The sequence below is a fragment of the Taudactylus pleione genome, unplaced genomic scaffold, assembly GCF_031769625.1.
Source record: "Taudactylus pleione unplaced genomic scaffold, aTauple2 ptg000179l, whole genome shotgun sequence".
Classification (NCBI taxonomy): Eukaryota; Metazoa; Chordata; class Amphibia; order Anura; family Myobatrachidae; genus Taudactylus; species Taudactylus pleione.
In genome coordinates this window covers 25,462,291-25,489,431 of record NW_028284581.1, presented here as the reverse complement: position 1 = coordinate 25,489,431, position 27,141 = coordinate 25,462,291, and the positions used below count along the sequence as shown (strand labels likewise).

The 27,141-nt window shown below is 44.7% G+C and overlaps 1 protein-coding gene across 1 annotated transcript in view; it reads right to left on the bottom strand.

The window, feature by feature from the left end:
* DIPK1C (divergent protein kinase domain 1C) overlaps positions 1 to 27,141 on the bottom strand; it is a 128,715-nt gene that overhangs the window by 3,729 nt on the left and 97,845 nt on the right. Inside the window, exon 3 of the mRNA XM_088475977.1 lies at positions 15,155 to 15,319. Within this exon, the coding sequence (XP_088332103.1) occupies positions 15,155 to 15,319 (165 nt within the window). The remainder of the gene's footprint in view (positions 1 to 15,154; positions 15,320 to 27,141) is intronic.

Genomic DNA, 27,141 nt, shown 5'->3' with positions numbered 1-27,141 from the left:
ACCATTGGGACATCCTCCTTAATGACTAATTAGGCACAAAAAAAAAATAATTAGCTTAATTTGGCCAATAATGACGTCATTTTTGGGGTGAAAAATTTGAAAGTTTTGGAAAATGGGTTTAAAGTAGTGGGACAGGTATATGGGGGTGCTGTATTGATGGGACATGTGCTTTAAACATTGCAGGTGCAAGTGACAGGTGTATTTTTAACATTTATTAAAAATACCCTATAGTGACACAAAGATATACTTACACCCATATTAATGTACCCCTAATTTAACTACGACATTTTATTTTGGCCAGAAAATATTGCTTTCTATAATTTTTTCACTGTTAGAGAAAATGCACATAACAGCCACTGGACACAATAATAACCCCAAACCCTTAGATTATGGCCACTAACACACTTCTATACCATTACCTACCTTAGTTTACCTTTTTTCAGGGTACAGGCTGATTTTCCCATTTCACTTGTACTTATCGCTTGTCATCCATGCAAGAATTATCGTGCAAATTGGTTATCTCTGGTTTTACAAGAGGATAGCACGATAAACAGAAGCGCAAATTTGGGTGATAGGTGCACAAAGTTTTCCCTGGGGAAAATTATTGCAGCTAATTGGATACTCCCCTTAATAATTGCTGGCACCACCCTAAAATAGGTGTTTTCAGGCGATATTCTGCAAATATATACATCTCCAACTAAAAACACGGTAGCATCGCTAAAACGGCAACATCGCATTGATTTGAATCACGGCCCCTATTTGATAAATAGGCCCCGTAGTCATTATTAAAATAATACTTGCCTGTTCTCTCAGAAATTAGGTGAGTTTCCCCAAACTCCTAGAAGAGTAGCCCACCCTATCACATCCTGCCCACTTCACAAGTGAAGCAGACAGGAAGGGGACATGATAATGCAAGTCACAGAAGGGAGCATCAAAAATGAGGTAAGTGTGAACAAAAGTGCACTGAACTCTTCTCCAGGTATGTATGTATGTATGTATGTTTGAAAGAGAAGCTTGAAATTATTTAACCATGAAGACTGATAAATTCTGTTTATATACAGTATGGTTCAATTAAAATATAGAATAAAAGATTGTGTACCTTTTTTCCATTTGACACTTTACAGGACACTGCGTGTAAGTCGCTCAAAAGAAAAGTTCACAGAAAAATATTTTTGCACATGTACAGTATAAGTCATCATCATCATCATCATCATTGGGCCTGATTCAGCACGGAACGCAAGTCTGCATACGCACGCACCTGGCCGCTGCGAAAATATGCTAATGAACCCACTCGCAATAACACTGCAGGACAAGAACCAGACACCAACCACTACATAATGCCGCCCACTTCCCTTTATTCACATCCGCAATACCTCGCTAGACAGCGTAAACAATGGTAACATTGAGAACCATCGACCCCATTAGCATAATAGTGGTTGACCTGACCTCACTCAGGATTTGTGCCGCTTCCTGTGTGCATCTAGAGCTCTGGCTGTGTCTTCCCTCGCAGGGGCTTAATTATGCATGCCCCTGTAATGGCGTTAAACACACTGGCACGCAGGGGCTAGCTGGCAACTTTAGGCCTGGGGGGCAAACACTAGCATGTGGCCCTCAATAGTCTACCAAATAACTGCGACGGAAAAAATAGCATAATAATCTTCTCGTCGGCGTGGTATATCTAATGTGAGTGTGGTTTAAATAATCAGAGAAATTTCTTGTTATGCCAAAGAGCTATAAACAAACACATAACCTACAAGCCGTATCTTACAAAGCAAAAACACATACGTGTAATGGTTAGCGTTACTGCCTCACAGCACTGAGGTCATGGTTTCGATTCCCACTATGACCCTAACTGTGTAGAGTTTGTATATTCTCCCTGTGCTTGCGTGGTTTTCCTCCGGGTGCTCCGGTTTCTTCCCATCCTAAAAAAATGTACTGGTAGGTTAATTGACTCCCATCAAAAATTAACCCTAGTGTGTGTGAGCATGTAGTAGGGAACTTAGATTGTAAGCTCCACTGGGGCAGGGACAGATGTGAATAGCTAACTATTCTATGTACAGCGCTGTGGAATATGTGTGCGCTATATAAATAACTGGTAATAAATAAAAAACTATACTAGTGTCCTCTGTTGAATACAGTGACCAATGTAGAATAATTAGACTTACAATCAGATCCACAATATGACTGCCTCTCCTTGCGCAATAAAAATCAAATGTCAGATCTTCCCCCTTTTTTTAAATTAGACCCCAGATTTTACAGACTCCAACCTACTTTCTTAAAAATCGTATTCAATACACTCACACACCTAGCTTATTGAAAATAATACCCCATATCTGAAGCACTCTCACTATATAAAACAGACCCAACTTCTGTCTCTTCTTTCACATTAAAAATCATACTCCAAAACTGACACCCCCTTTTTATTAAAGATGATACCACAAATCTGTATTTCCTCCCAACCTCATAGCACATAATGCTGATTTAACAGGAACACAAAGAGGAGAATGATAAATAAAAAGGGTCAGGAAGATACTTTTTTCCTTCAGTCATTATTCTTGCAGGAGGGAGGAGAAGCAGGGGACATCACAGGCTGGTGGAGGAGTAGATGATAAGAGATCAGGGGCTGGCATTAAGTTCTGAGGTGACCCCTTCCCCTTCTCCAGATTAAATATGCCAGAATTCTGGTGTGGTACTTGAGCGGATTATTGCAAAACCACTCCAGTGCCTAGTTCGGTTTCTTTTAAATTTATTTAAAAAAAATAATACATACATATATATATATATTAGGGGTGAGCGGGTTCGGATTTCTGAAATCCGAACCCCCCCGAGCCCCCCCGATCCGAGTCCGATCCGAGTCAGGCTCGACTTTTCCCGCCTGACTCGGATCTGAAATCGAGGCAAAACGTCATCATCCCGCCTTCCGAGTCTCGCGGGTTTTGGATCCTATATAAGGTACCCGCGTCGGCGCCATTTTCTCACTCGGCTGTGGACAGTGAAGAGGGAGGGTGGGAGTTAGGGCTGTGTAGTGTAGTGTAGTGTAGTGTAGTGCTGCTGTTGTCCACTACTTCAAAGTCCATAGGGGCTGGCTGTGTTGTGCTGTGCTGCTGTTGTTAATAGGGGCTGTGTCCACTACTTCAAAGTCCATAGGGGCTGGCTGGACTGTGTTGTGCAGTCAGTTCTCCATAGGGGCTGTGTCCACTCCAAAGTCCTGTGCAGTGTCCCAGTCCTAAAGGAGTGCTGTAGTGTTGTCCAGGGGGTGCTCTGTCCATCAGGGGTGCTCCCCCCAAGTGCTAAAAAAATAATATATTTTCTGTGTTTGTGAATTGTGTGCGCAGTAGCCGCACGTGCATCAACAAAGTAGTGCCAAGCGTGCGCCTGTGTCATAAGTAAAGGGCCGGCTGGCTTGACCGTTAAAGGGTGCTGTAACCCCCGAAAGTACACTCCAGTCCAAACCAAAAAAAAATTATTTTCTGTGTTTGTGAATTGTGTGCGCAGTAGCCGCACGTGCATCAACAAAGTAGTGCCAAGCGTGCGCCTGTGTCATAAGTAAAGGGCCGGCTGGCTTGACCGTTAAGGGTGCTGTAACCCCCGAAAGTACACTCCAGTCCAAACCAAAAAAAAAATTATTTTCTGTGTTTGTGAATTGTGTGCGCAGTAGCCGCACGTGCATCAACAAAGTAGTGCCAAGCGTGCGCCTGTGTCATAAGTAAAGGGCCGACTGGCTTGACCGTTAAGGGTGCTGTAACCCCCGAAAGTACACTCCAGTCCAAACCAAAAAAAAAATTATTTTCTGTGTTTGTGAATTGTGTGTGCAGTAGCCGCACGTGCATCAACAAAGTAGTGCCAAGCGTGCACCTGTGTCATAAGTAAAGGGCCGGCTGGCTTGACCGTTAAGGGTGCTGTAACCCCCGAAAGTACACTCCAGTCCAAACCAAAAAAAAAATTATTTTCTGTGTTTGTGAATTGTGTGCGCAGTAGCCGCACGTGCATCAACAAAGTAGTGCCAAGCGTGCGCCTGTGTCATAAGTAAAGGGCCGGCTGGCTTGACCGTTAAGGGTGCTGTAACCCCCGAAAGTACACTCCAGTCCAAACCAAAAAAAAATTATTTTCTGTGTTTGTGAATTGTGTGCGCAGTAGCCGCACGTGCATCAACAAAGTAGTGCCAAGCGTGCGCCTGTGTCATAAGTAAAGGGCCGGCTGGCTTGACCGTTAAGGGTGCTGTAACCCCCAAAAGTACACTCCAGTCCAAACCAAAAAAAAAATTATTTTCTGTGTTTGTGAATTGTGTGCGCAGTAGCCGCACGTGCATCAACAAAGTAGTGCCAAGCGTGCACCTGTGTCATAAGTAAAGGGCCGGCTGGCTTGACCGTTAAGGGTGCTGTAACCCCCGAAAGTACACTCCAGTCCAAACCAAAAAAAAAATAATTTTCTGTGTTTGTGAATTGTGTGCGCAGTAGCCGCACGTGCATCAACAAAGTAGTGCCAAGCGTGCGCCTGTGTCATAAGTAAAGGGCCGGCTGGCTTGACCGTTAAAGGGTGCTGTAACCCCCAAAGTACACTCCAGTCCAAACCAAAAAAAAAATTATTTTCTGTGTTTGTGAATTGTGTGCGCAGTAGCCGCACGTGCATCAACAAAGTAGTGCCAAGCGTGCGCCTGTGTCATAAGTAAAGGGCCGGCTGGCTTGACCGTTAAAGGGTGCTGTAACCCCCGAAAGTACACTCCAGTCCAAACCAAAAAAAAATTATTTTCTGTGTTTGTGAATTGTGTGCGCAGTAGCCGCACGTGCATCAACAAAGTAGTGCCAAGCGTGCGCCTGTGTCATAAGTAAAGGGCCGGCTGGCTTGACCGTTAAGGGTGCTGTAACCCCCGAAAGTACACTCCAGTCCAAACCAAAAAAAAAATTATTTTCTGTGTTTGTGAATTGTGTGCGCAGTAGCCGCACGTGCATCAACAAAGTAGTGCCAAGCGTGCGCCTGTGTCATAAGTAAAGGGCCGGCTGGCTTGACCGTTAAAGGGTGCTGTAACCCCCGAAAGTACACTCCAGTCCAAACCAAAAAAAAATTATTTTCTGTGTTTGTGAATTGTGTGCGCAGTAGCCGCACGTGCATCAACAAAGTAGTGCCAAGCGTGCGCCTGTGTCATAAGTAAAGGGCCGGCTGGCTTGACCGTTAAGGGTGCTGTAACCCCCGAAAGTACACTCCAGTCCAAACCAAAAAAAAAATTATTTTCTGTGTTTGTGAATTGTGTGCGCAGTAGCCGCACGTGCATCAACAAAGTAGTGCCAAGCGTGCGCCTGTGTCATAAGTAAAGGGCCGGCTGGCTTGACCGTTAAAGGGTGCTGTAACCCCCAAAGTACACTCCAGTCCAAACCAAAAAAAAAATTATTTTCTGTGTTTGTGAATTGTGTGCGCAGTAGCCGCACGTGCATCAACAAAGTAGTGCCAAGCGTGCGCCTGTGTCATAAGTAAAGGGCCGGCTGGCTTGACCGTTAAAGGGTGCTGTAACCCCCGAAAGTACACTCCAGTCCAAACCAAAAAAAAATTATTTTCTGTGTTTGTGAATTGTGTGCGCAGTAGCCGCACGTGCATCAACAAAGTAGTGCCAAGCGTGCGCCTGTGTCATAAGTAAAGGGCCGGCTGGCTTGACCGTTAAGGGTGCTGTAACCCCCGAAAGTACACTCCAGTCCAAACCAAAAAAAAAATTATTTTCTGTGTTTGTGAATTGTGTGCGCAGTAGCCGCACGTGCATCAACAAAGTAGTGCCAAGCGTGCGCCTGTGTCATAAGTAAAGGGCCGGCTGGCTTGACCGTTAAAGGGTGCTGTAACCCCCGAAAGTACACTCCAGTCCAAACCAAAAAAAAATAATTTTCTGTGTTTGTGAATTGTGTGCGCAGTAGCCGCACGTGCATCAACAAAGTAGTGCCAAGCGTGCGCCTGTGTCATAAGTAAAGGGCCGGCTGGCTTGACCGTTAAAGGGTGCTGTAACCCACAAAGTACACTCCAGTCCAAACCCAAAAAAAAATTATTTTCTGTGTTTAGCCGCACGTATATATCAAATCGATATAACATAAATGGAGGACCAAACTTTCTCCGATAAAAATAAAATAGAGAAAGATCAAGAACCACTTCCTCCTAGTGCTGAAGCTGCTGCCACTAGTCATGACATAGACGATAACATGCCATCAACGTCGTCTGCCAAGGCCGATGCCCAATGTCATAGTAGAGGGCACATACAATCCCAAATGGCAAAGTTCAGGAAAATGACCTTGAAAAAGACATTTAAATCAGCTGAAGAGAAACGTAAACTTGCCAATATGCCATTTACGACACCGAGTGGCAAGGAACGGCTAAGGTCGATCCCTAGTATGTTCATGACTAGTGGTTCAGCTTCACATGACGATGGAAGCCCTCCTCCCACTAAAAAAATCAAAAGAGTTAAGCTGGCAAAAGCACAGCGAAGAACTGTGCTTTCTAAGAAGATATCACAAATCCCCAAGGAGAGTCCAAGTGTGGTGGTGGTTGCGATGCCTGACCTTCCCAGCACTGGACGGGAAGAGGTGGCTCTTTCCACCATTTGCACGCCCCCTGCAAGTGCTGAAAGGAGCACCCACAGTCCACTTGCTGATATGCAAATTGAAGATGTCACTGTTGAAGTACAACAGGATGAGGATACTGGTGTAGCTGGCGCTGAGGAGGAAGTTGGCGAGGAGGATTCTGATGGTGATGTGGTTTGTTTAAATCAGGCTCCGGGGGAGACAGTTGTTGTCCGTGGGATGAAAAAGCCCATCACGGTCATGCCTGGGCAGAAGACCAAACATTCCACCTCTTTGGTCTGGCAATATTTCTATCCAAATCCGGACAACAACTGTCTTGCCATATGTACCATATGTAAAGGTGAAATAAGTAGGGGTAGGGACGTCAACCACCTAGGAACATCCTCCCTTATACGGCACCTGCAGCGCGTTCATAAAAAGTTACTGTCAAGTTCAGAAACTTTGGCTAAGACCGTAAGCAGTCCAGGGACACCTAAATCCCGTTGTCCTGTTGTATCCAAGCGCCTGCAAACCACACCATCAACTCCCTCCTCGTCAATTTCCTCCTTAGTTAGGATCGGAAGTAGTCCTGCAGGCCATGTCACTGGCATGACTGACTCTCCTATCCGGGATTCCTCCGGAGGATCCTGCATTGCTACGCCTACTGCTGCCGCTGCTGCTGTTGCTGCTGCTGGGAGTCGTTCATCATCCCAGAGAGGAAGTAGGAACACCACTACTTTTACTAAACAATTGACCCTCCAACAGTCCTTAGCGAGGAGGATGAAGTACGACAGCAGTCATCCTGAAGCAAAACGTATAACTGAGGCCTTGACTGCTATGTTGGTGTTAGACGTGCGTCCGGTATCCGCCATTAGTGCAGTGGGATTTAGACAATTGATGGAGGTAGTGTGTCCCCGGTTCCAAATCCCGTCTAGATTCCACTTCACTAGGCAGGCGATACCGAGACTGTACAGAAACGTCAGAAAAAGTGTCCTCAGTGTCCTGAAAAATGCCGTTGTACACAATGTCCACTTAACCACGGACATGTGGACAAGTGGAACAGGGCAGACTAAGGACTATATGACTGTGACAGCCCACTGGGTAGATGTATCACCTTACGCAGCAACAGCAGCAGCGTCACCAGTAGCAGCATCTCAGAAATGCCAGCTCGTTACAAGGCAGGCTACGCTGTGTATCACCGGTTTCAGTAAGAGGCACACCGCCGACAACCTCTTAGAGAAACTGAGGGAAATCATCGCCCAGTGGCTTACCCCACTTAGACTCTCCTGGGGATTTGTGATATCTGACAACGCCACCAATATTGTGCGGGCATTACATCTGGGCAAATTCCAGCACGTCCCATGTTTTGCTCACACAATAAACTTGGTGGTGCAGAATTTTCTGAAAAGCGACAGGGGCGTGCAGGAGACGCTTTGGGTGGCCCGAAAAATTTCTGGCCACTTTCGCCATTCAGCGACTGCGTGCCGAAGACTGGAGCGCCAGCAAACACTCTTGAACCTGCCCCGCCATCACCTGAAGCAAGAGGTTGTGACGCGGTGGAACTCAACCCTCTATATGCTTCAGAGGATGGAGGAGCAGCAAAAGGCCATACAAGCCTATACATCCACCTATGACATAGGCAAAGGAGGGGGTATGCACCTGACTCAAGCGCAGTGGAGAATGATTTCCGTGTTGTGCAAGGTTCTCCAGCCCTTCGAACTTGCCACACGTGAAGTCAGTTCAGACACTGCCAGCTTGAGTCAGGTCATTCCCCTCATCAGGCTTTTGCAGAAGCAGCTGGAGAAAGTGAAGGAGGAGCTAAGACGGAGCGATTCCGCTCGGCATGTGGGACTTGTGGATGAAGCCCTTCATTCGCTTTGCCAGGATTCCAGGGTGGTCAATCTGTTGAAATCAGACCACTACGTTTTGGCCACCGTGCTCGATCCTAGGTTTAAAGCCTATGTGGTGTCTCTCTTTCCGGCCGACACAAGCCTGCAGAGGTGCAAAGACCTGCTGGTGAACACACTGTCAGCTGAAGCGGAACGTGACACGTCAACGGCTCCTTCTTCATTTTCTCCTGCAACTGGGGCTGCCAGGAAAAAACTTAGGTATCCTAAGCAACCCGCTGGCGGTGATGCAGGGCAGGCAGGACCAAGTTTGGACATCTGGTCCGGACTGAAGGACCTGGCAACAATTTCTGACATGTCTACTGTCACTGCATATGATACTGTCACCATTGACAGAATGGTGGAGGATTACATCGGTGACAGCATCCAAGTAGGCATGGCAGACAGTCCATACCTGTACTGGCAGGAAAAAGAGGCAATTTGGAGGCCCCTGTACAAACTGGCTCTATTTTACCTGAGTTGCCCCCCCTCCAGTGTGTACTCCGAAAGAGTGTTTAGTGCAGCCGGGAACCTTGTCAGCGAAAGGCGTAGGAGGTTGCTTCCACAGAATGTGGAGAAGATGATGTTCATCAAAATGAATTATCAGCTCTTCCAGGGAGACCAGCCTCCAGAAGGTACAGAGGGACCTGTGGTGGTGGATTCAAGTGGGGACGAGTTAATACTTTGTGAGGATGAGGATGTACACACTGAAGAGGGTGAGGAATCGGTGGATGAGGAGGATGAGGATGACATCTTGCCTCCATAGAGCCAGTTTGTGCAGGGACACATTAATTGCCAGCTTGTTTTGTGGGGGCCCAAACGAACCAATCATTTCAGCCACAGTTGTGTGGCAGACCCTGGCGCTGAAATGAATGGTTTGTTAAAGTGTGCATGTCCTGTTTATACAACATAAGGGTGGGTGGGAGGGCCCAAGGACAATTCCATCTTGCACCTCTTTTTTTTCTTTGCATTATGTACAGTTTGGGGCCTAGTTTTTCAAACTGCCATCCTGTCTGCCACTGCAGTTTCACGCCTAGATGGGTCACGTGTTTGTGCCGCCCACTCGTGTCGCTTAGCATAGTCATCCAGCTACCTCGGTGCAACGTTTTGGACATAAAAACACTATTGTGAGGTGTGAGGTGTTCAGAATAGACTGGAAATGAGTGGAAATTAAGGTTATTGAGGTTAATAATAGCATAGGAGCAGAAAAACCTACAAATTCTGTGATTTTAGCTGTTTTTATGCTTTTTTAAAAAAAAATACAGATCCAAAACACAAAACCCAGAACCCAAAACACGGAAGGGTGATTTTGGCAAAACCAATCCAGATCCAAAACACGAAGAAAGATCCAGATCCAAAACCAAAACACAAAACACGAAAAGTGGCCGGTGCACACCCCTAATATATATATATATATATATATATATATATATACTGTCCCCGATTACAGCCCAGCCACCGAGTCACTGTCTGATAGATTTTGCCCGCCAGAGTTATTCCAGCAGTGCTCACATGGGGCACTGGGAGCAGCTGCTGCATGTAAGTGACATGCACCATGGTGAGCTGAGCAGAAAGTGGGGCCACATGCTTGGGACAGGATTGGAGAGGTACATGCATGCAGCGCTCATGCCAGTAGTTGAATAAAATAAGTCCAAAAACAACGTGCCCCAGCCACCACCCCATCCCCACCAACCCCCACCAACCCCCACTGTGACCAACAGCCGGGGGAGACTCATACACTATGCCCGCAGATGCCCGCAGGCAATGACTCTGCCCAGCCACTCTTACCTGCATAGTCCTCCTGCAGCCTTCTGAATTCTGATTGGTGGATAGCTCCAGCCATCCACCAATCAATGTGGAAAGACATCCCTCCACTGTGATTGGTGGATGGGACTAGAGCCATCCACCAATCAGCATTCTGACAAATACTGACGGACACAATGCGGCTGCATCATGATCACAGGTATGTGACATATGCAGCCGGGAGACAGAGAGAACATGCTCCCTGGCCGCTCTGACTGTGTGAATAACATAAATGGAGCGGTCGGGGAGCATCTTCTCTCTGTCTCCCGGCCGCAGGGTATGTGATGCAGCGTGCAGCTGCAGCCACCCGGCGGCCCCTTAACTTGAAAATTGTAGCGGTCCGGGGGGCAATTGTCACCCTGCCCCTGGCCCAGCCCGCCACTGTGCTGGCACGTCTGCGTTTCTCTGACCACCACCCCGTCACCACCAATCAATGTGTGCTGAGACTACGTGCACCCTGCTATCGCTTCCTGATCGCAGTGGCCGGTTCACGCACGCGAACTGTGATTCATACGCATGCGCAGAACACAAACATCGGTCGGATGCGAATTTGCAGCTGCGTTCCTTGCTAAATTAGGCCCATTGTGTACTTGCCCCTATCTTATAGTAGGTGTCAAAATGTGCTTCCTAATAAGCGTATATATGCTTACATGGGTCACATTTTCACCTTAGTGAACGTTGTCTCTTCCCTCCACCATTCCACCTCTCTAGTTGTAAGGTTTAAAACTTGTGAAATGCGTGAGGTCTGCAAAGGGGATGGGGACGGGATCCCGGCGTTCAGTATCTCGGCATTCAGAGTCCCGGCACTGGCATCCTGACAGGGTTAGGATACCAACACTTGTCGGTCAGTATCCTAATGCTCTCCCTACTCCTAACCCCCCTCCCCGGTGCCTAAACCTAATCTCCACCCTAATGCCTAAACCTAATCCTCCCCCTCCCCGCAACCTAAAGCTAACCCTCCCCCCTTATTGCCTAACCCTATCTCTCTCCCTAGTACCTAACCCTAATCCTCCTTCTAACCCCAGTACTTACCGTTGGGGTACCGGCGCCGGGATTCTGACAGGTGTCGGGATTCCGGCAACGGAATTCTAATTACCAGCATCCCGACTGTCGGTATATTGACTGCATCCCCTGCAAAGTGGTATTGGAGTGCCCTTGTATTCTAAGCAAATTCACGCTAGAAACATTACGCAAATCACTGTACATTCTACTCTGTATCAGCCTCATTGTGTGCTTTTGTAAATACCGATTATTGGCACAAACATTGATGTTACCTTATAGTTCCTTTAACTTTATTATAGGACCACAGGTAATTGAGTAATTGTTTTCATTGCTGCTTGATATTTCTTTAAGTTATTGACTGCACAGTAATAATTGGTAAGGACGATGTTTTACTTGCAGCTAAATGTAATTGGACTTGTATGAAATATTATCGCAGGCAGCTAATGGTGGATAATAACTGAGCTATTTCCATATATCTGGGCAGAGTTCCAACAATTTCATGACTCTTTGGAGAAAAACTGATTTTAATATGATATTAAACAAAGCCTTTATGCCAAAAATACAGTGGCCGGGTACTGAAGAAAATCTTTAACTAATCTACAAACAGCTTGAAGTAACTGGAAGTAATGAGTGGGCAATGTAACAACATGACGCCATGTTCAGTTCTACTTCGCCACAAGCGGCCGAAGTGATGTTATATGAAGCTTTGTGATAGGCAGTCATGCATACATGCTATGTCAGATCAATGGATTTCTCTTACTCAAATATTCTGTGGTTATTGAACAGTGCCAGCAAATTGTGAGATTAAAAATATCTTGTTCTTTACTAGCCATGGGAAGTCATTTCTGGATTCGAGAATAGATGTCCTTTCCCTGCCCAGACTTAAAAGGATTTTTTAATTAAAGCTGAGGGTGGCATGTCCAGATAGCTTCACTGTTATAAAATGGTATTTCTTTTGAAAGTAAATTTACCTTTTTATGTGTTATGTAAAAATAGTCTCAATGTATTTTAAAATATTTGTGATTGTAATATTGGTGCAAATGCTAAATAATATACAGTCAGGTGCATAAATATTGGGACATTGACAGAATTTTCATATTTTGGCCTCTATTCACCACCACAATGGCTTTGAACTGAAACAAACAAGATGTGCTTTAACTGCAGACTTTCAGATTTAATTTGAGGGTAATTACATCCAAATAGGGTGAACGGTGTAGGAATTACAACGGTTTCTATATGTGCCTCCCACTTTTTAAGGGGCCAAAATTAATGGGACTATCAACTCAAAAGCTATTTCATAGACAGGTGTGGGCTGTTCCCTCGTTATTTCATTATCAATTAAGCAGGTAAAAGTTCTGGAGTTGATTCTAGGTATGACATTTGCATTTGGAATCAGTTGCTGTCGACTCTCAATATGAGATCCAAAGAGCTGTCACTATCAGTGAAGCAAGCCATCACTAGGATGAAAAATCAAAACAAACCCATCAGAGAGATAGCAAAAACATTAGGTGTGGCCAAATCAACTGTTTGGAACATTCTTAAAAAGAAAGAACGCACCGGAGAGCTCAACACCAAAAGACCCAGAAGACCACGGAAAACAACTGTGGTGGATGATAGAAGAATTATTTCCCTGCTGAAGAAAAACCCCTTTACAACAGTTGGCCAAATCAAGAACACTCTCCAGGAGGTAGGTGTATATGTGTCAAAGTCAACAATCAAGAGAAGACTTCACAAGAGTGAATATAGAGGGTTCATCACAAGATGTAAACCATTGGTGAGCCTCAAAAACAGGAAGACCAGATTAGAGTTTGCCAAACAACATCTAAAAAGCCATTACAGTTCTGGAACAACATCCTATGGACAGATGAGACAAAGATCAACTTGTACCAGAGTGATGGGAAGAGAAGAGTTTGGAGAAGGAAAGGAACTGCTCATGATCCAAAACATACCACCTCATCAGTGAAGCATGGTGGTGGTAGTGTCATGGCGTGGGCATGTATGGCTGCCAATGGAACTGGTTCCCTTGTATTTATGATGATGTGACTGCTGACAAAAGCAGCAGAATGAATTCTGAAGTGTTTCGGGCAATTTTATATGCTCATATTTAGTCAAATGCTTCAGAACTCATTGGACGGCGCTTCACAGTGCAGATGAACAATGACCCGAAGCATACTGCAAAAGCAACCAAAGAGTTTTTTAAGGCTAAAAAGTGGAATCTTATGCAATGGCCAAGTCAACCCCCTGACCTGAATCCGATTGAGCATGCATTTCACTTGATGAAGACAAAACTGAAGGGAAAATGCCCCAAGAACAAGCAGGAACTGAAGACATTTGCAGTAGAGGCCTGGCAGAGCATCACCAGGGATGAAACCCAGCGTCTGGTGATGTCTATGCGTTCCAAACTTCAGGCTGTAATTGCCTGCAAAGGATTTGCAAGAAAGTATTAAAAAGTGAAAGTTAGATTTAGGATTGTTTAGCTTGTCCCATTACTTTTGGCCCCTTAAAAAGTGGGAGGCACATATAGAAACCGTTGTAATTCCTACACCGTTCACCTGATTTGGATGTAATTACCCTCAAATTAAATCTGAAAGTCTGCAGTTAAATCACATCTTGTTTGTTTCATTTTAAAGCCATTGTGGTGGTGAATAGAGGCCAAAATATGAAAATTCTGTCAACGTCCCAATATTTATGCACCTGACCTGTATAAAGAGAGATTTCTTAATCATATATTTGGTTTCTTGACTCTATTTTCTGCCATGCCCAGTTATTAATTAATTTAATATTTGAATTGGTCATTTATAAGCGCAACACCAACATTTTTCTTTTTCAATTTATTTTCTGTATACCTATGTAACGATAACACAAAAATGTTTTTCAAATGACAGTTGTAGAGTGTGTAACTGTATATATCATACATGAGGATTCACAATTCCAGTAATCTAGGTGTCAATAACTGGGAAAAATGGAGGTTGATCCAATTAGGTGCATAAGACATTTACTGTAACTATAGCCATATAGCCACTGTGTGCAAAAGTTACCTTGATTTGCTTTGTAACAATTGCTCCTCCCATCTATTTGCATTTCTTTTGAGTTTGCAAAAAAATAAAAGATCATGTGACTTTTTAGCCTAGGTTATTATTACTCAGAGCACCACAAGTGTTCCACAGCGTCGCACATAGGGCAAATAATAAGACAGCATGAGGAAAACAGTACAGTAACCTGTATGTACAGAGCAGTAAACATATAACAATTAACTCCACAATTCTGTCCGCACCCGGCTACCTTCGATCGGTAAACCAGGCGACGGGCTCCCGGCATAGGTAAAATGACAGGCATCGGGATTTCGACGCCTGTCATTAGACTCCTGCCGGGATTACACAGTCGGGAAGCCGGTGGTCAGCATTTCGACAGTCGGCTTCCTGACTGCATCCCGTGAGAACAGGAGGGAGGAGGACCCTGCTCCTAGGAGCTTACAATCTACATAACATCAAGCTGATGTCCAGATATGCTGTAACTATTAGTTATTCACCTAATGTAAGTAGATAAGTACATTGCTTTTCTATATATGAAATTGCATTGCATTTACAACTGTCATACTCATCTGAAATGCTATCTGTATTGCAAATAATCATTAGAATAATTCATCATTTTTTTGGAATAATCTTCCTGTAACTAGCAATGAAGCATTTTTGTGTGTTTGCATATGTAATATATTAGTATTAAGGCAAATAATATAAAAGCTAGGACAGTCCCTTGATTAAAAGTTTACCAATAAGGGAAAAGCGGTCAAATTCCCTTTAATCTGTTGCACATTGTAACCAAAGGATTACTTCAATAGACTGAATTACTGGACAAGTGCGTCATTGTCATGGAACTAGGCAAAGCAGAACAACACGAGGCACATCTGTATTCTGCTTGTGAATCACTTACTTGTAGGTTGTTGTTCTCTCTTTGTGCTCCACACATGAATGTCTTTAAATCACACGTTGAAAAACAGTCAAAGAAATTGCAGTCCTTATCAGATGTACATTTCTGCTCCAGTATGTTGCGCATTTTGGGTTCGAAAAATGCCATATCCATATCAATGGCGACCACCTGCAATCGATAAAGCAAAATAAACTATAAAACGCAGTCAGTTTTATTCCTCATTACAAACTTTACATGTTACATTCCTTTACCAAGCTCCAGGCATATAATGCTGCAGGAACGCCTCTTGTACAAAAGGAAAGAGAAGAAACTTCCATCTATTGTGTTTCATAGATGTTACAATTAATACTTTGTTTCAATGAAATGTAGACCAGAATCATTACCAACTGTAATGTACATATTTCCCCGAGTTCACTAAATAACTATATATATATATATATATATATATATATATATGTAGTCCTACTTTTTTATTAAGGTCTTTCATCCATATGATCAATATGTTCAACAATAATCCACACTAGAGTAATACAAGTTAAAATTTCATTTGTTCTACCAGCAACAACAGTTAGGTTCTTCGCTGTTACATTAAGATATTGGGAAAGTAAACTGAAATAAAAGTCCACAATTTTGAAAATAAAACATTAGCATCCTAGTCCTAGCAAAAAGAAAAGACGAAATGAATGGGCACTATATAGGTCTGATTCAGACATGTACACTAAGTCGCTAACCCGATGGTTAATGCACATCTCTGATAGTAAGTGGTCTGTGCATGTGCAGATGGCTCCTGTGATACCGTCTGGAGTTTCTCCAAGCCTCCTCCTGATTGACAGGCAGAAGTGTGAAGTGTTTGGGGGAGGGGCAGTGCGGGGGGTGGGGATGGCCTGCATTCCCAGAAATGGGGGCATGTCATCCCTGTTTTCTGGAAGTGAAGCCAGCAGGACCGCCAGCAGGGGTGGGGTGGGGCTGCAGGCACTAGAGACCCGGGCCAGGACACTTGGGGGCCTGCCGTTCAGCCGCTCCTAAACACCTGTCACCGCACAATAAAAGTGGCTAACAGTGACAGGTCCACCTTCCCGCTCCGCCTACCTACACTGCAGCCGGACACTCAGGGGGACCTGCCCTCTCCTAGTACCACCCACCACTATCCTCTTGAAAGTTTGTAAGTGACAGGCCCAGTCAGGGACCGCTCCCACCCTTTCCCTGCCACACAATAGAATGAGTGACACCCAGCTGCCTGCGGCTCTCCCCCTCCCACTCCACCTCCGCTCCTACCTACTGCATTGGCCGCAATACATTTTTTCGTAGTGAGCCGGCGGGACGTTACGTCATGATGTCACGTCGCTGAATGAAAGAGGAGTTGAAGCAAGTGGTGTGAGGACTTGGGAGCTGGAGAAGACAGTCAGACAGAATAGAAGGAGTGAGCTAACTCAGGTAAATGATTCTTCTTGTATTCATTTTATTGCAGCATGTAAGATGTTTAAAATATTTGCCTTTTTATGTATGAATAAGGGGGGGGGTCCTTGCAATTTTGTCAGGATCTGCGTCCATGGACACAGACTTCCTGGCCTTGCAAGCCCCCAGAACCCGGGCAGGCTACAGTAAGCTTCAGCTACCACACCATGGCCAAAGGGGCAACAATTGCAGCCGATGGTCACGATTGTTCCGATGATGATCCCAGGCTGCTACCTCAGTCGCAGTGCTGGGATTATGTACATGCAGCAAGGAGGTGTCTGGTTCCTACAAACACCTCCTGTTGCATTTGAGATGAACGGAATTGCACAGCTGCTTGTGTGCGTCTCTGCAATTCCGTTCATCTATGAATCAGGCCCTATGTTCAGCACATAAGAACAGCCAATCAGAGTGTGCCCAGTCATTTAAATGTTAGTGAGAGGCTCTATGCCTGTGATTCACAACTGGGTCCTACGTTGAGCATCATAGTAGTGTTTCTTTTTGCATTTTTTTTGTCAAGCCAGGACAATATCTTGGGGAAACTCCACACTCTTTGCTCCCCTTATGTTTCCAGAACCAGGCTAGGCTGAATGCTAGTGCTGGTTTAAAATAGAGAGGGGCCCATTGTGTTTTTTTTTTAATTATTATTATTATCTATATTATTATTAATTTTCTATTTTTAACCACAAAAAAATCTGTACAGTGCCTCTTTACACAAACACACCTCACTGAGGCAACTAATTATTTGACTATTTTTATTTTTTTTTAGCGTTTTTGTATCAGTTTTTAAATCTACCACTTGGTAAATCTAATGGTTCAGCCACAGGGCTTAATTAATGTACTGGCACAAGCAGCTGGAGGACTGATTGAAACGGAGGGTCCGACCGGAATAACATACGGTGCAGGCGACACTGGCAGGAGACAACGCTCTCTTTCCCCTCTTTCTGGGGCATGAAACAGCAGTATCTATCGCAACCCCCCCCCCCCCCCCGCATAGCTCGCAGTGGTGACCCTGCACACCAACGGAACAGTGCACATTACGCCACAAATTAATAATCAATGGTAGATTTACTAAAGCTTTTAAAGCAGACAAGAGGTGGCATTACCAATAGCAACCAATCAGATTCTTTTCAAACTTTTAATTTTTGGAAACATTAGTAAATCTGACCCTCAGTATTGAAGCCATGATACATAAGTAGCAGAAGTCTTGCTGCCCCTTACATTTACTATTTGACAAAATATACAGTAGCTGCTATATTGTATATAACCTCTGATCACATTCATAAACAAAACTACACATAAATAAAAAAGCATCACAATAACAAAACATTGTGAGGCACAATCCTGTAGCACACATAGAACAGCATCAGAATTATGTTTAATACCTTAATATGTACATTTGACAACATCCAAGTAAACTTCCAAAAACACTTTGTACACTTAGGGCTGGATTCAATTAGAGGCGTGTGTGAACAGTCCATAGGCAAAAACAGGCGTAAACGTTTCTCCACCCAGAGGCAGCAGAAAAGTTGTGCAAAATCTCTATTTTGGGCTAAGAATGTGAGGACTTGCTTCAGAACCCTTTGGACACTTGGACAGCCACCCAACCCCCCCCCCCCCCCACACACACACACACCTCTTAATGACTATTTAGGAAAACAGAAAACAAATGTATATATATTGTTATTTCCCCTTAAAAAAAAACATGTGGTTGTTGGGGTGAAAATGTAACAAGTGTGCGATGGGTTTAAGTACTGGGGGCCTGATTCAGAGCCGCTCGTAAGCGGCCGCTCGTTCGTTCCGAGCGATGTTTGCCCAACTGCGCATGCGTACGGATCGTAATACGCATGCGCGAACTAGTCAGTGCGGCCGAAAATCGTTTGTTCGCTAAATAGCGAATGCCTGCTAATATGAGTGACAGGAGGAGGCGTATATGGGTGGTAACAGGGGAAGGTGCTTGAAAACGGGGAGTGGAGATCCGAACACAGGCATGCTTAAAGGTCAAAACGGGCGTTTTATGGGTGTGCATAATTAATACAGCAGCGTCATTGACCACTTCACTGGGTTATTTTATAGCCAGAACTGCTCGCATGATTGCGGTAGGAAAAACCAACCACAAGAATAGCGAGCAGTTCATACGCTGGTCGATGTACTCGATTAATCTAATAAATAGCGGACATGACGTAGGATGCGAGCGGCCAGGGGGCGTTTTTTACAAAATTCCGTTCGCATGTTTTGTTCGCTCGTTAAGACCTAGAGGCATGAACAGACCGCAAAGAGCGAACGGTTCATTTGAATAGCCACCCCTATTTTCTGGACGAGCGAGCGCTAATTGCGTCCGGCTCTGAATCAGGCCCAGGTGTTTTTAGGATTGCAGGAGGCTGCAGCAGGTGTTTGTTTTAAAGTTTTTATTAAAAAGTACTTTAGAGACCCAAAAATATACTAATACCCATTTTATGTACCCCAATTTAACTATAGCAATTATTTTTCCACAATTATTAAAATATGCATATAACAGCCCTTTGACTCAATTTAAGAACCCTAAATACTTGTATTAGGGCTATTAATACACGTCTATATTGATTTCCAGTGTCAGTTAAGCTTTTTATGGGGTACAGACTGATTTCCCCAAAATAAACGGTCCTTTTTGCTAGTTTCGCCATTCGCTGCATTCGCACATGTGCATTTTCGCCTGTTTTGGAATTGAATAGGGCGGAAAGTGGGAGCACGCATAGTGAAAGTACCCGAAAACTTCTCCTCCAAACAGGTGAATGAGGCGAAAAGATTGCAGCGCCGAATGCTTTTTGCCGGCTGCGACTTTTCGCCTCTAATTGAATTCGGCCCTATGGTGTAAGCACAGTTCTAACAAGCTGTGATACTATGCAATTGTCCATACATGCAGAATAAATACTGATTTACAGAATAGCAATATAACTGCATATTTTTCTTGCTGGCAAGGTGAAGTGCTGCGGACAGAAAATATTGTTTATTAGAATTGTTTTTATGCATGACTCATATAATTAAGAAATGAATACAAATGAATAGTACTGTTGTTATGATGCACATTTCCCGAGTTTTTGGAACTCCTATCCGGGAAATCCTGGAGGGGGATCTCCCTAATACAACTGCAGGAGGATATAAGGCAATGAACCGTGTCTTCCACCTCACTGCATAATGTTGCAATTTGCTGTCATTTTAATTTCCTCTAATATCTTTATGAAAAGCAATGATCAGTCTATTGGATGCTATTCTGGTCTATTCTCATCTATGGGAGATTACCCCTATATCATACCCCATACTTGCTAGAGGGAATGTATTTTTAGTAGTGTTAGCACACGGGGAGATGTACTAAGCCTTGGAGAGAGATGACTTGGAGAGAGACAAAGGAGCTCATTCAGACCTGTTCGCAGATGGGTGAAAATCGCTCAGAACGAGCGATCGCATCTTAGCGAGCGGGTCTGAATCAGGTCCAAAGTACCAACCAATCAGTGTTTAAAAAATGACAGGAGATGATTGGTTGGTACTTTGTCTCTCTCCAAGTTATCTCTCTCCAAGTTTTAGGGTCCTGCTTGTGAGAGCTTACAGTCAGGGGCGTAGAGAAAGCCGCCAGGCCCCGGTAAAGAGGGGGCGTGGCCTAATCACGGGAGGCGTGGACATGCCCCCTTGAAAAAATATATATTTTTGCAGCGCCGCCGGGGAGGGGGCACTGTGAGCCCCTCAGCCCAGTGCAAAATGTGATCGCTCCCCCCTCAGGCATAGGAGATTGCTGTGGCTGCTGCTTAGCATCCGCGAGCAATCTCCCACGTGCTGGGCTGCTGCGAGGGAGGAAGGGAGGGCGGGGCAGCGCCGGGCCCGTGTGGAAGCCCGGGGCCAGGTAAATTGTACCCACTCTCCCCCTCTGCGCCCCTGCTTACAGTCTAAAGAAGAACTAAAGATCTGCGCAGTCCTCTGTGTTTTGGTTTTGGATTTAAATCATTGTCATGTTTTGCTTTTGGTAAAACCAACTACAAGTGTTTTGGTCCAGTTTCGGTTTTGGATTCCTTTAAAAATATATAAAAACATCTTAAATCATGTAACCTGGTCCTGTTTTTTTACAATGGTATTATTAACATCAATATTCATTTCCAATCAATTTTTGACCACCTCACGGCACCTGAAATCATAAGGAGGGGATGCGTTTATGATGCCGGCGGTCGCTATGCCGACCGCTGGCATCTCGACTACAGAATCCCGGCGAGGGATAATTAACCTATGGCGGGAGACCGGCGCCCGGCATGCCGATCAAAGGGATGCCGGGCGCCGAGCACGGACAGCCGTGGAGGGGGGAGGGTTAGGTTTTGGGTTCCGGGGGGGGACTTAGGGTTAGGCACCCCCCCGGAGGTTAGGGTTAGGCTAGGGGGAGGGCGGGTTAGGGTTAGGCACCCCCGGGGGACTTAGGTTTAGGCAGCGGGGAAAAGGGGGGTTAGGTTTAGGCACTTAGAGGGGGGATTAGGGTTAGGCAGAGGGGGGAGGTTAGGGTTAGGCAGAGGGGGGAGGTTAGGGTTAGGCACCCCTAAGGGAGGGTTAGGGTTAGGGGGTAGATTAGGTTAGTTAATACTTACCTTGTAGACGATCGGGACTTCCATCCACGTTGGGCTGGCACTGCAGGGCTTTGAACCGCCGGGCCATGCGGCCGGCGGTATAACGTATGTATTCCATAAGGCGAGGGACTCAAATGCAATCCAAAGCATGGAAGATCCGGTTTTTAGATTTAATTTCTGAACTTGGCGAGAAGCCCCGAGTCGGGCTGTATTTGCTGGCAGCCACAGAAGCCAGATCTACTACCTTATGCTAATACCAAATTCAGTTAAGCTATTGCGAAAGATGCGCCGCCCATTGATTTTACACCAGTTGCCCGTACCGACATCATTAGTATTGGCATGCACCAGAACCATGCTAGGTGCAAAAGATCCTACAGAAAGAGGCTTCACTTCTCCTTACACACGGCTCAGAATCGCACAGAGCATCAGATACATGCCCATGACTCTGGAAGCAATCGGGAAGCCGACTGCCTAAATACCGGCAGCCGGCTTCCCGACTGTCTTATCCCGGCAAGGGTGAAATGCCGGGAGTCTAGATGTAAACGCCCGCATTTCCCCAACGCCGGAAGACCGGCGCCCGGCATCACGATCGTAGTGATGCCGGGCGCCGCGAGCGGACAGCCGCGGTGGGGAGGGTTAGGTTTAGGGCTCCCGGGGGGGACTTAGGGTTAGGCACCCTCCCGGGGGACTTAGGTTTAGGCAGCGGGGAAGGGGGTGGTTAGGGTTAGGCACTTAGAGGGGGGATTAGGGTTAGGCACTTGGGGGGGAAGTTAGGGTTAGGCACCCCTAAGGAGGGTTAGGGTTAGGGGGGTTAGGTTAGGTTAGTGGATACTCACCTATCCACGATCGGGATTTCCAGCGCTGTCGGGCTTCCGCTGCGTCGCACTCTGCTCCTGTCGGCCTGCCACTGACGGGAATCGAACCGCCGGCGGTTTTTCATACCCATTCCCATGACTCTCCCGCTCTATGGGGCATATTTAATTGGGTGCGAGGTAAAACAACTTGAACACAATTTTGGAATACTACGGGTATGCGCGCTCCTGATACCCGCAGTATTCAATTAAAGAAAAGTGGTCACAGGGTTTTCAGCTCTGAAAACCCCATGCTGCGAGAAAAAAAAATCTTCACTTACCTGGCCAGGGGTCTCCGGTGGTTTACGCGGTTCCCTGTGGCCTCCCCTCTATCTTCTCACTGGAGAGGGGCTGCTGAGAGTCCCGGGGGCTGCTGGTAGGCTCCAGGGGCTGGTGGGAGGGGCAAGGGCTGCTGGGAGATGTAGTTCGCCCAGCGCCCATTCCGAGGGGGGCACACAGACACTGGGGTGGCCACACATACAGGGGGTCACACACACAACACTCATTTACACACACACTCATACACACAAACACTCACACACACTGACATACTCGCCCTGCAACAGAGGACCAGGCTTCCGACGCAGGATGAAGAAGAAGAAGCAGAAGACAGCGCTGCAGTAATTATGGACTAATTAAGCTAATTGGATACTTCCAAATGCTTAATTAGTCCTCAGGGGGGATGCCGCCGGGGTCCCAGAGCACGTCCCAGTGATTATACCAAACAATAACAATTTTGGGAAAAATCACACTTGCTCTGGAGGTACGTGAAAAAAAACCCGGGGCACAAAAAGAAAAAAGTATGCACCTAATTGAATAGCAAAAATTAGCAGGTAAAACCTCACAGGTGCAGGATTTTTGCTATTCACACACCCAATTGAATATGCCCCTATGTATGCCATGCATGCAAAAATTCACCATTTATGTCCATTCACAGGAAACAGTCTGACTCATATTCACTCCTTGTACGTACGTGTTCATGTGTTCATTTGTGTTGTACAGAGGAACTAAAGGTGCATACACACTAGATGATATGCTCCCTGAGCGATATCGTCTAGTGTGTCCCCGGCAGGGTGTGCTCAATGTCGTTCATGACATTGAGCACATCCGCTGAACGATATCATTAACGATATCATTCAGCGCCGGGCTCTCTCCCCCATTCCCTGACATGCAGCAACCTGACGACGTCGTCAGGTTGGCCTGCATGTCAGCCCGATGAACGATGATGATGAACGACCCGCGGGAACGCGCGTCGTCGTTATCGTTCATCTTTTTGGGCTTAAAAATGGACGATAAAGTAGACGACTGAACGATAACGATAACGATATCATTCAGTCGTCCACTTTATCGCCCAGTGTGTACGCACCTTAGGATTTATTTATGCAGTAATGTTTATTTAAATTGTGTTCTTGCTCTCAATAATTTCCTATGACAGATGTATCTTGTATTATGGAGACACATAGACAATGTGATCTTATATGAGTAGATGGAGCCAGATGGAAGTGACCTGTCCACAAGCCAGATGCCAATTACATGGAGCAGCCAAGTTGGATGAGCCTTATGTAATGCGGTGATAGCTACATGAGCTCCAGAAAGGCACAACAAAAAGATTGTCTTCATACAAAAGCATAGATAGATAGATAGATAGATAGATAGATAGATAGATAGATAGATAGATAGATAGATAGATAGATAGATATGAGATAGATATAAAGATAGATAGATAGATAGATAGATAGATAGATAGATAGATAGATAGATAGATATGAGATAGATAGATAGATATATAGATAGATAGATAGATAGATAGATAGATAGATAGATAGATAGATAGATATGAGATAGATAGATAGATATTAGATAGATAGATAGATAGATAGATAGATAGATAGATAGATAGATAGATAGATAGATAGATAGATAGATAGACAGATAATGTGATTTTGTCTGTGACATCATTGTAACTACTGTACTGGGATTTGGCTGTGAGTAAGCCTGTGTTATGTGCTAGGCAGTTTGGGGTCACAATAGACTGCCCAAGATGAGCAGCTGAGATTCCAGAGTGCTGACAGCATGTGAAGTGAAGAGATTTTCCTCGTGACATAAGTCAAATTCTGCTTTATCTGCGGTTTATGTGTACACAATTCCAACATTACTTACGTGATTATGTTAAGTTTTTGTTATTTTTGGGGAACTTCACACTTCTACATCCTACACAGTTACCATATGTAAAATGCACAATGATTCAGATTTTTTTATTGCAGCAACAAATTACATTTACAGTCTATACTAAAAACTTGCTTACAGAAGAACGAATCACACACCAAAATCAGTGCATGAATTACAAATGGTCACTGTATGCTGAATGGATCTAGCCCTTACACAAAGCTGTCACATGTGATTCCTAGACAAGTTGGATGTATCAGCATCATTTGATATATAAGGCCGTATTCAACTAGCGGCGAAAAGCCGTTTTTGGTGAAAGAATTTCGCCGCTGACGTAATTTCGCCAGTGGAAACATCCCCGTATTCAGTTGTGGCGACTTTTCGCTGGTGACGAAACGCAATGTAATGTACCCGGTGGAAAAGTTTTGCCTATGAATAGCTGTCGGAAAAAAGTGCAGATTTGCGGTTTTGGAGTGCAAAGGTGGGGAAACCACCCTGCACCCTTAGGACAGGTCCCCAAAGGTAAACTGTATAAAAAAAATCCTAAAAAATTTATAGAACACCCCAAAAATTACTTTGAAAAAGGGGGTGAAAAAGTACAAAGTTGGGGTACAAATTTAAACACTAGCAAAATAGACTTTGTGGGGGGTCTGCAAGTATGGGGGAGGGTTTTTTTTTATTGCAGGTGTTTGCTGAAGGTGCGTTTTTCACGTTTTTAAAATCTCACTTTTGCGATTTTTAACCATGCTTGCACCCATTTTCATGTACCTCAAATTTGCTGGGACTACTTATTTTCTCCCAAAAAAACTGCTAAATGCTATTCTTCACCACTTGTGCAAAGACGCGATTGCATTAGCAGCTAAAGAGTGAATTTAAGTACCCCAAATAGCTTCAGCAGGGCTATTCGGGGGCATCTACCATGATCCCCAATGTTAGTGCATCTTTTGGGGGGTGTCAGGCTGATTTCCCCAAATCTGACAGCACTTTTCGCCTGGTTGTGTTTCGCCGGGTGCCGTTTTCGCCGATTTGTAATTGAATACAGGGATAAGCGGGGACGCACGCGATACTTTTTCGCATGGAAAACCTGCGATGTCGGCGAAAAGTCCGGTATGCGAAAAGTACAGGACTGTTCCCACCTAATTGAATATGCCCCATAGCTGTATTGGACACCAATATGTTTGTGTGTCAACAATGAGATGAGCCCCACATCACTATTCTCTGCTATTGGAGGACCCTGTCTCAGCCTATTTAAATCTCTACTTGCTAGTGATAACATACTAATAATTCTAAAGGATCAACAACTATAGAATATTAAATAGATATAGCAAGTTTGCTTTGTTAGTTTCATGGCAAATTTCTATTACAAAATATAGTAACTACAACTACAAAACAGAATAAAAATGTTTCTTCCAAAAAATATGTTTAGCATTTGTGTAGATGAAACATGGAGGCTGGAAAGGTTGCCTGCATACATAACATTTCCTACATGAGTGTTAAGGGCTGTATACACTGGCCGATGTGTGTACGGAGCGACCTCGTCAGCAACGTACCCGTCGGGGGTGCTGGCATCGGAAAGTACATACACACTTGCCGATGCCGGCGACTACGAACAACGGTGGGGGGGGAGCGGAGCCATGCTGCATTTAGTAGCATGGCATCGTTCACGATATCCCCAGATTGAGCTGCATGTACAGACGACTGGGGATATCATAAACGACCAGCGGTAGCACGCATCTTTCATCGTTTAGTGCATACACACTTGACGATTTGACCGATATATTGATCAACGATGTCATTATCGTTCATATCGTTCAAAAAATTTGTCCAGTGTGTACGGCAGGGTCTGGCTGGCAACTTTTAGCCTGGAGGGCAAGTCCAGAGCACTGGCCCATAAGTAACGGTGCATCCTTAAATGGAGGTTTTTGGTATAATAAATATTTATTAATAAAAAAAAATAGGCCTGGTGTTAATTATCCCAAATATAATTTATTATTATACATTTTACATTTTAAATAATACAAATAAATAATGTCAAAAATATATATATAAAGAATTTTTTTTTACAAAAATTCACATAATGCTAAAGATAATGTACAGGTGCAAACTATTCAAAAAATTTTGTCAAATGGTGTATAAATCTACCATAAGAAATTTAGTTTGTAAATAATCTTATCAGCAAAACAGGAATACACGTGCATGTATAGTTGAATTACTGCATATAAGCAGCAATTCATTAACAGCACAATGGGCCTGGTCCAGAGCAGTATACTAATGCAGCTGCAAGTGTGATTTTCTACGCAACACAACTGCAGATATCCGCAAGTGAAGCTGCCACCCACAAATGAAAAGAGACCCACCTGAGCTACTGTACCACAACTCATTCGCAATTGCATTCACATACGTAGCCTATACACAAGAACAAGGAACATCGGGCTGAAGGGTAGACCTATGTCTACACAGACCCTTCAGTAGTCATGCAGTGCCATGTTTTTGTACATTAGGGTTCGCAGCTGACATCAGATACACGCCCTGAGAACGACCATGAGACCCCTGCATTTTTACAACCACTCTCTGCTAACACCATGTTAACAACCCAAAATGGTCACTTCCTGCCAATCACTTTCCAAAGGAATCCACATTGCGTGAGGAATTCACAGCGGTACCTTGATGCATGCGCAATGCGAACGCAGCACATGAGCAGCCTGACGATAATCGCTCAGTTCCGTGGAACATCGGCATTGCATAGTTCTGTGAATCAGGCCCTGCACAGTATACATGCCCGCAGGTATGCCTGCTGGTATATGAAAGACGATAAGCCACAAAAGTGCGCTTATCGTTTTCTAGCAACATCTGCGTGATTTCCTACGCCATACAATAGTATGGTGACAGCGAAATCATTAGATGTTTGCAGATATCATAGAAAAAAGTGATTTTCTCTACG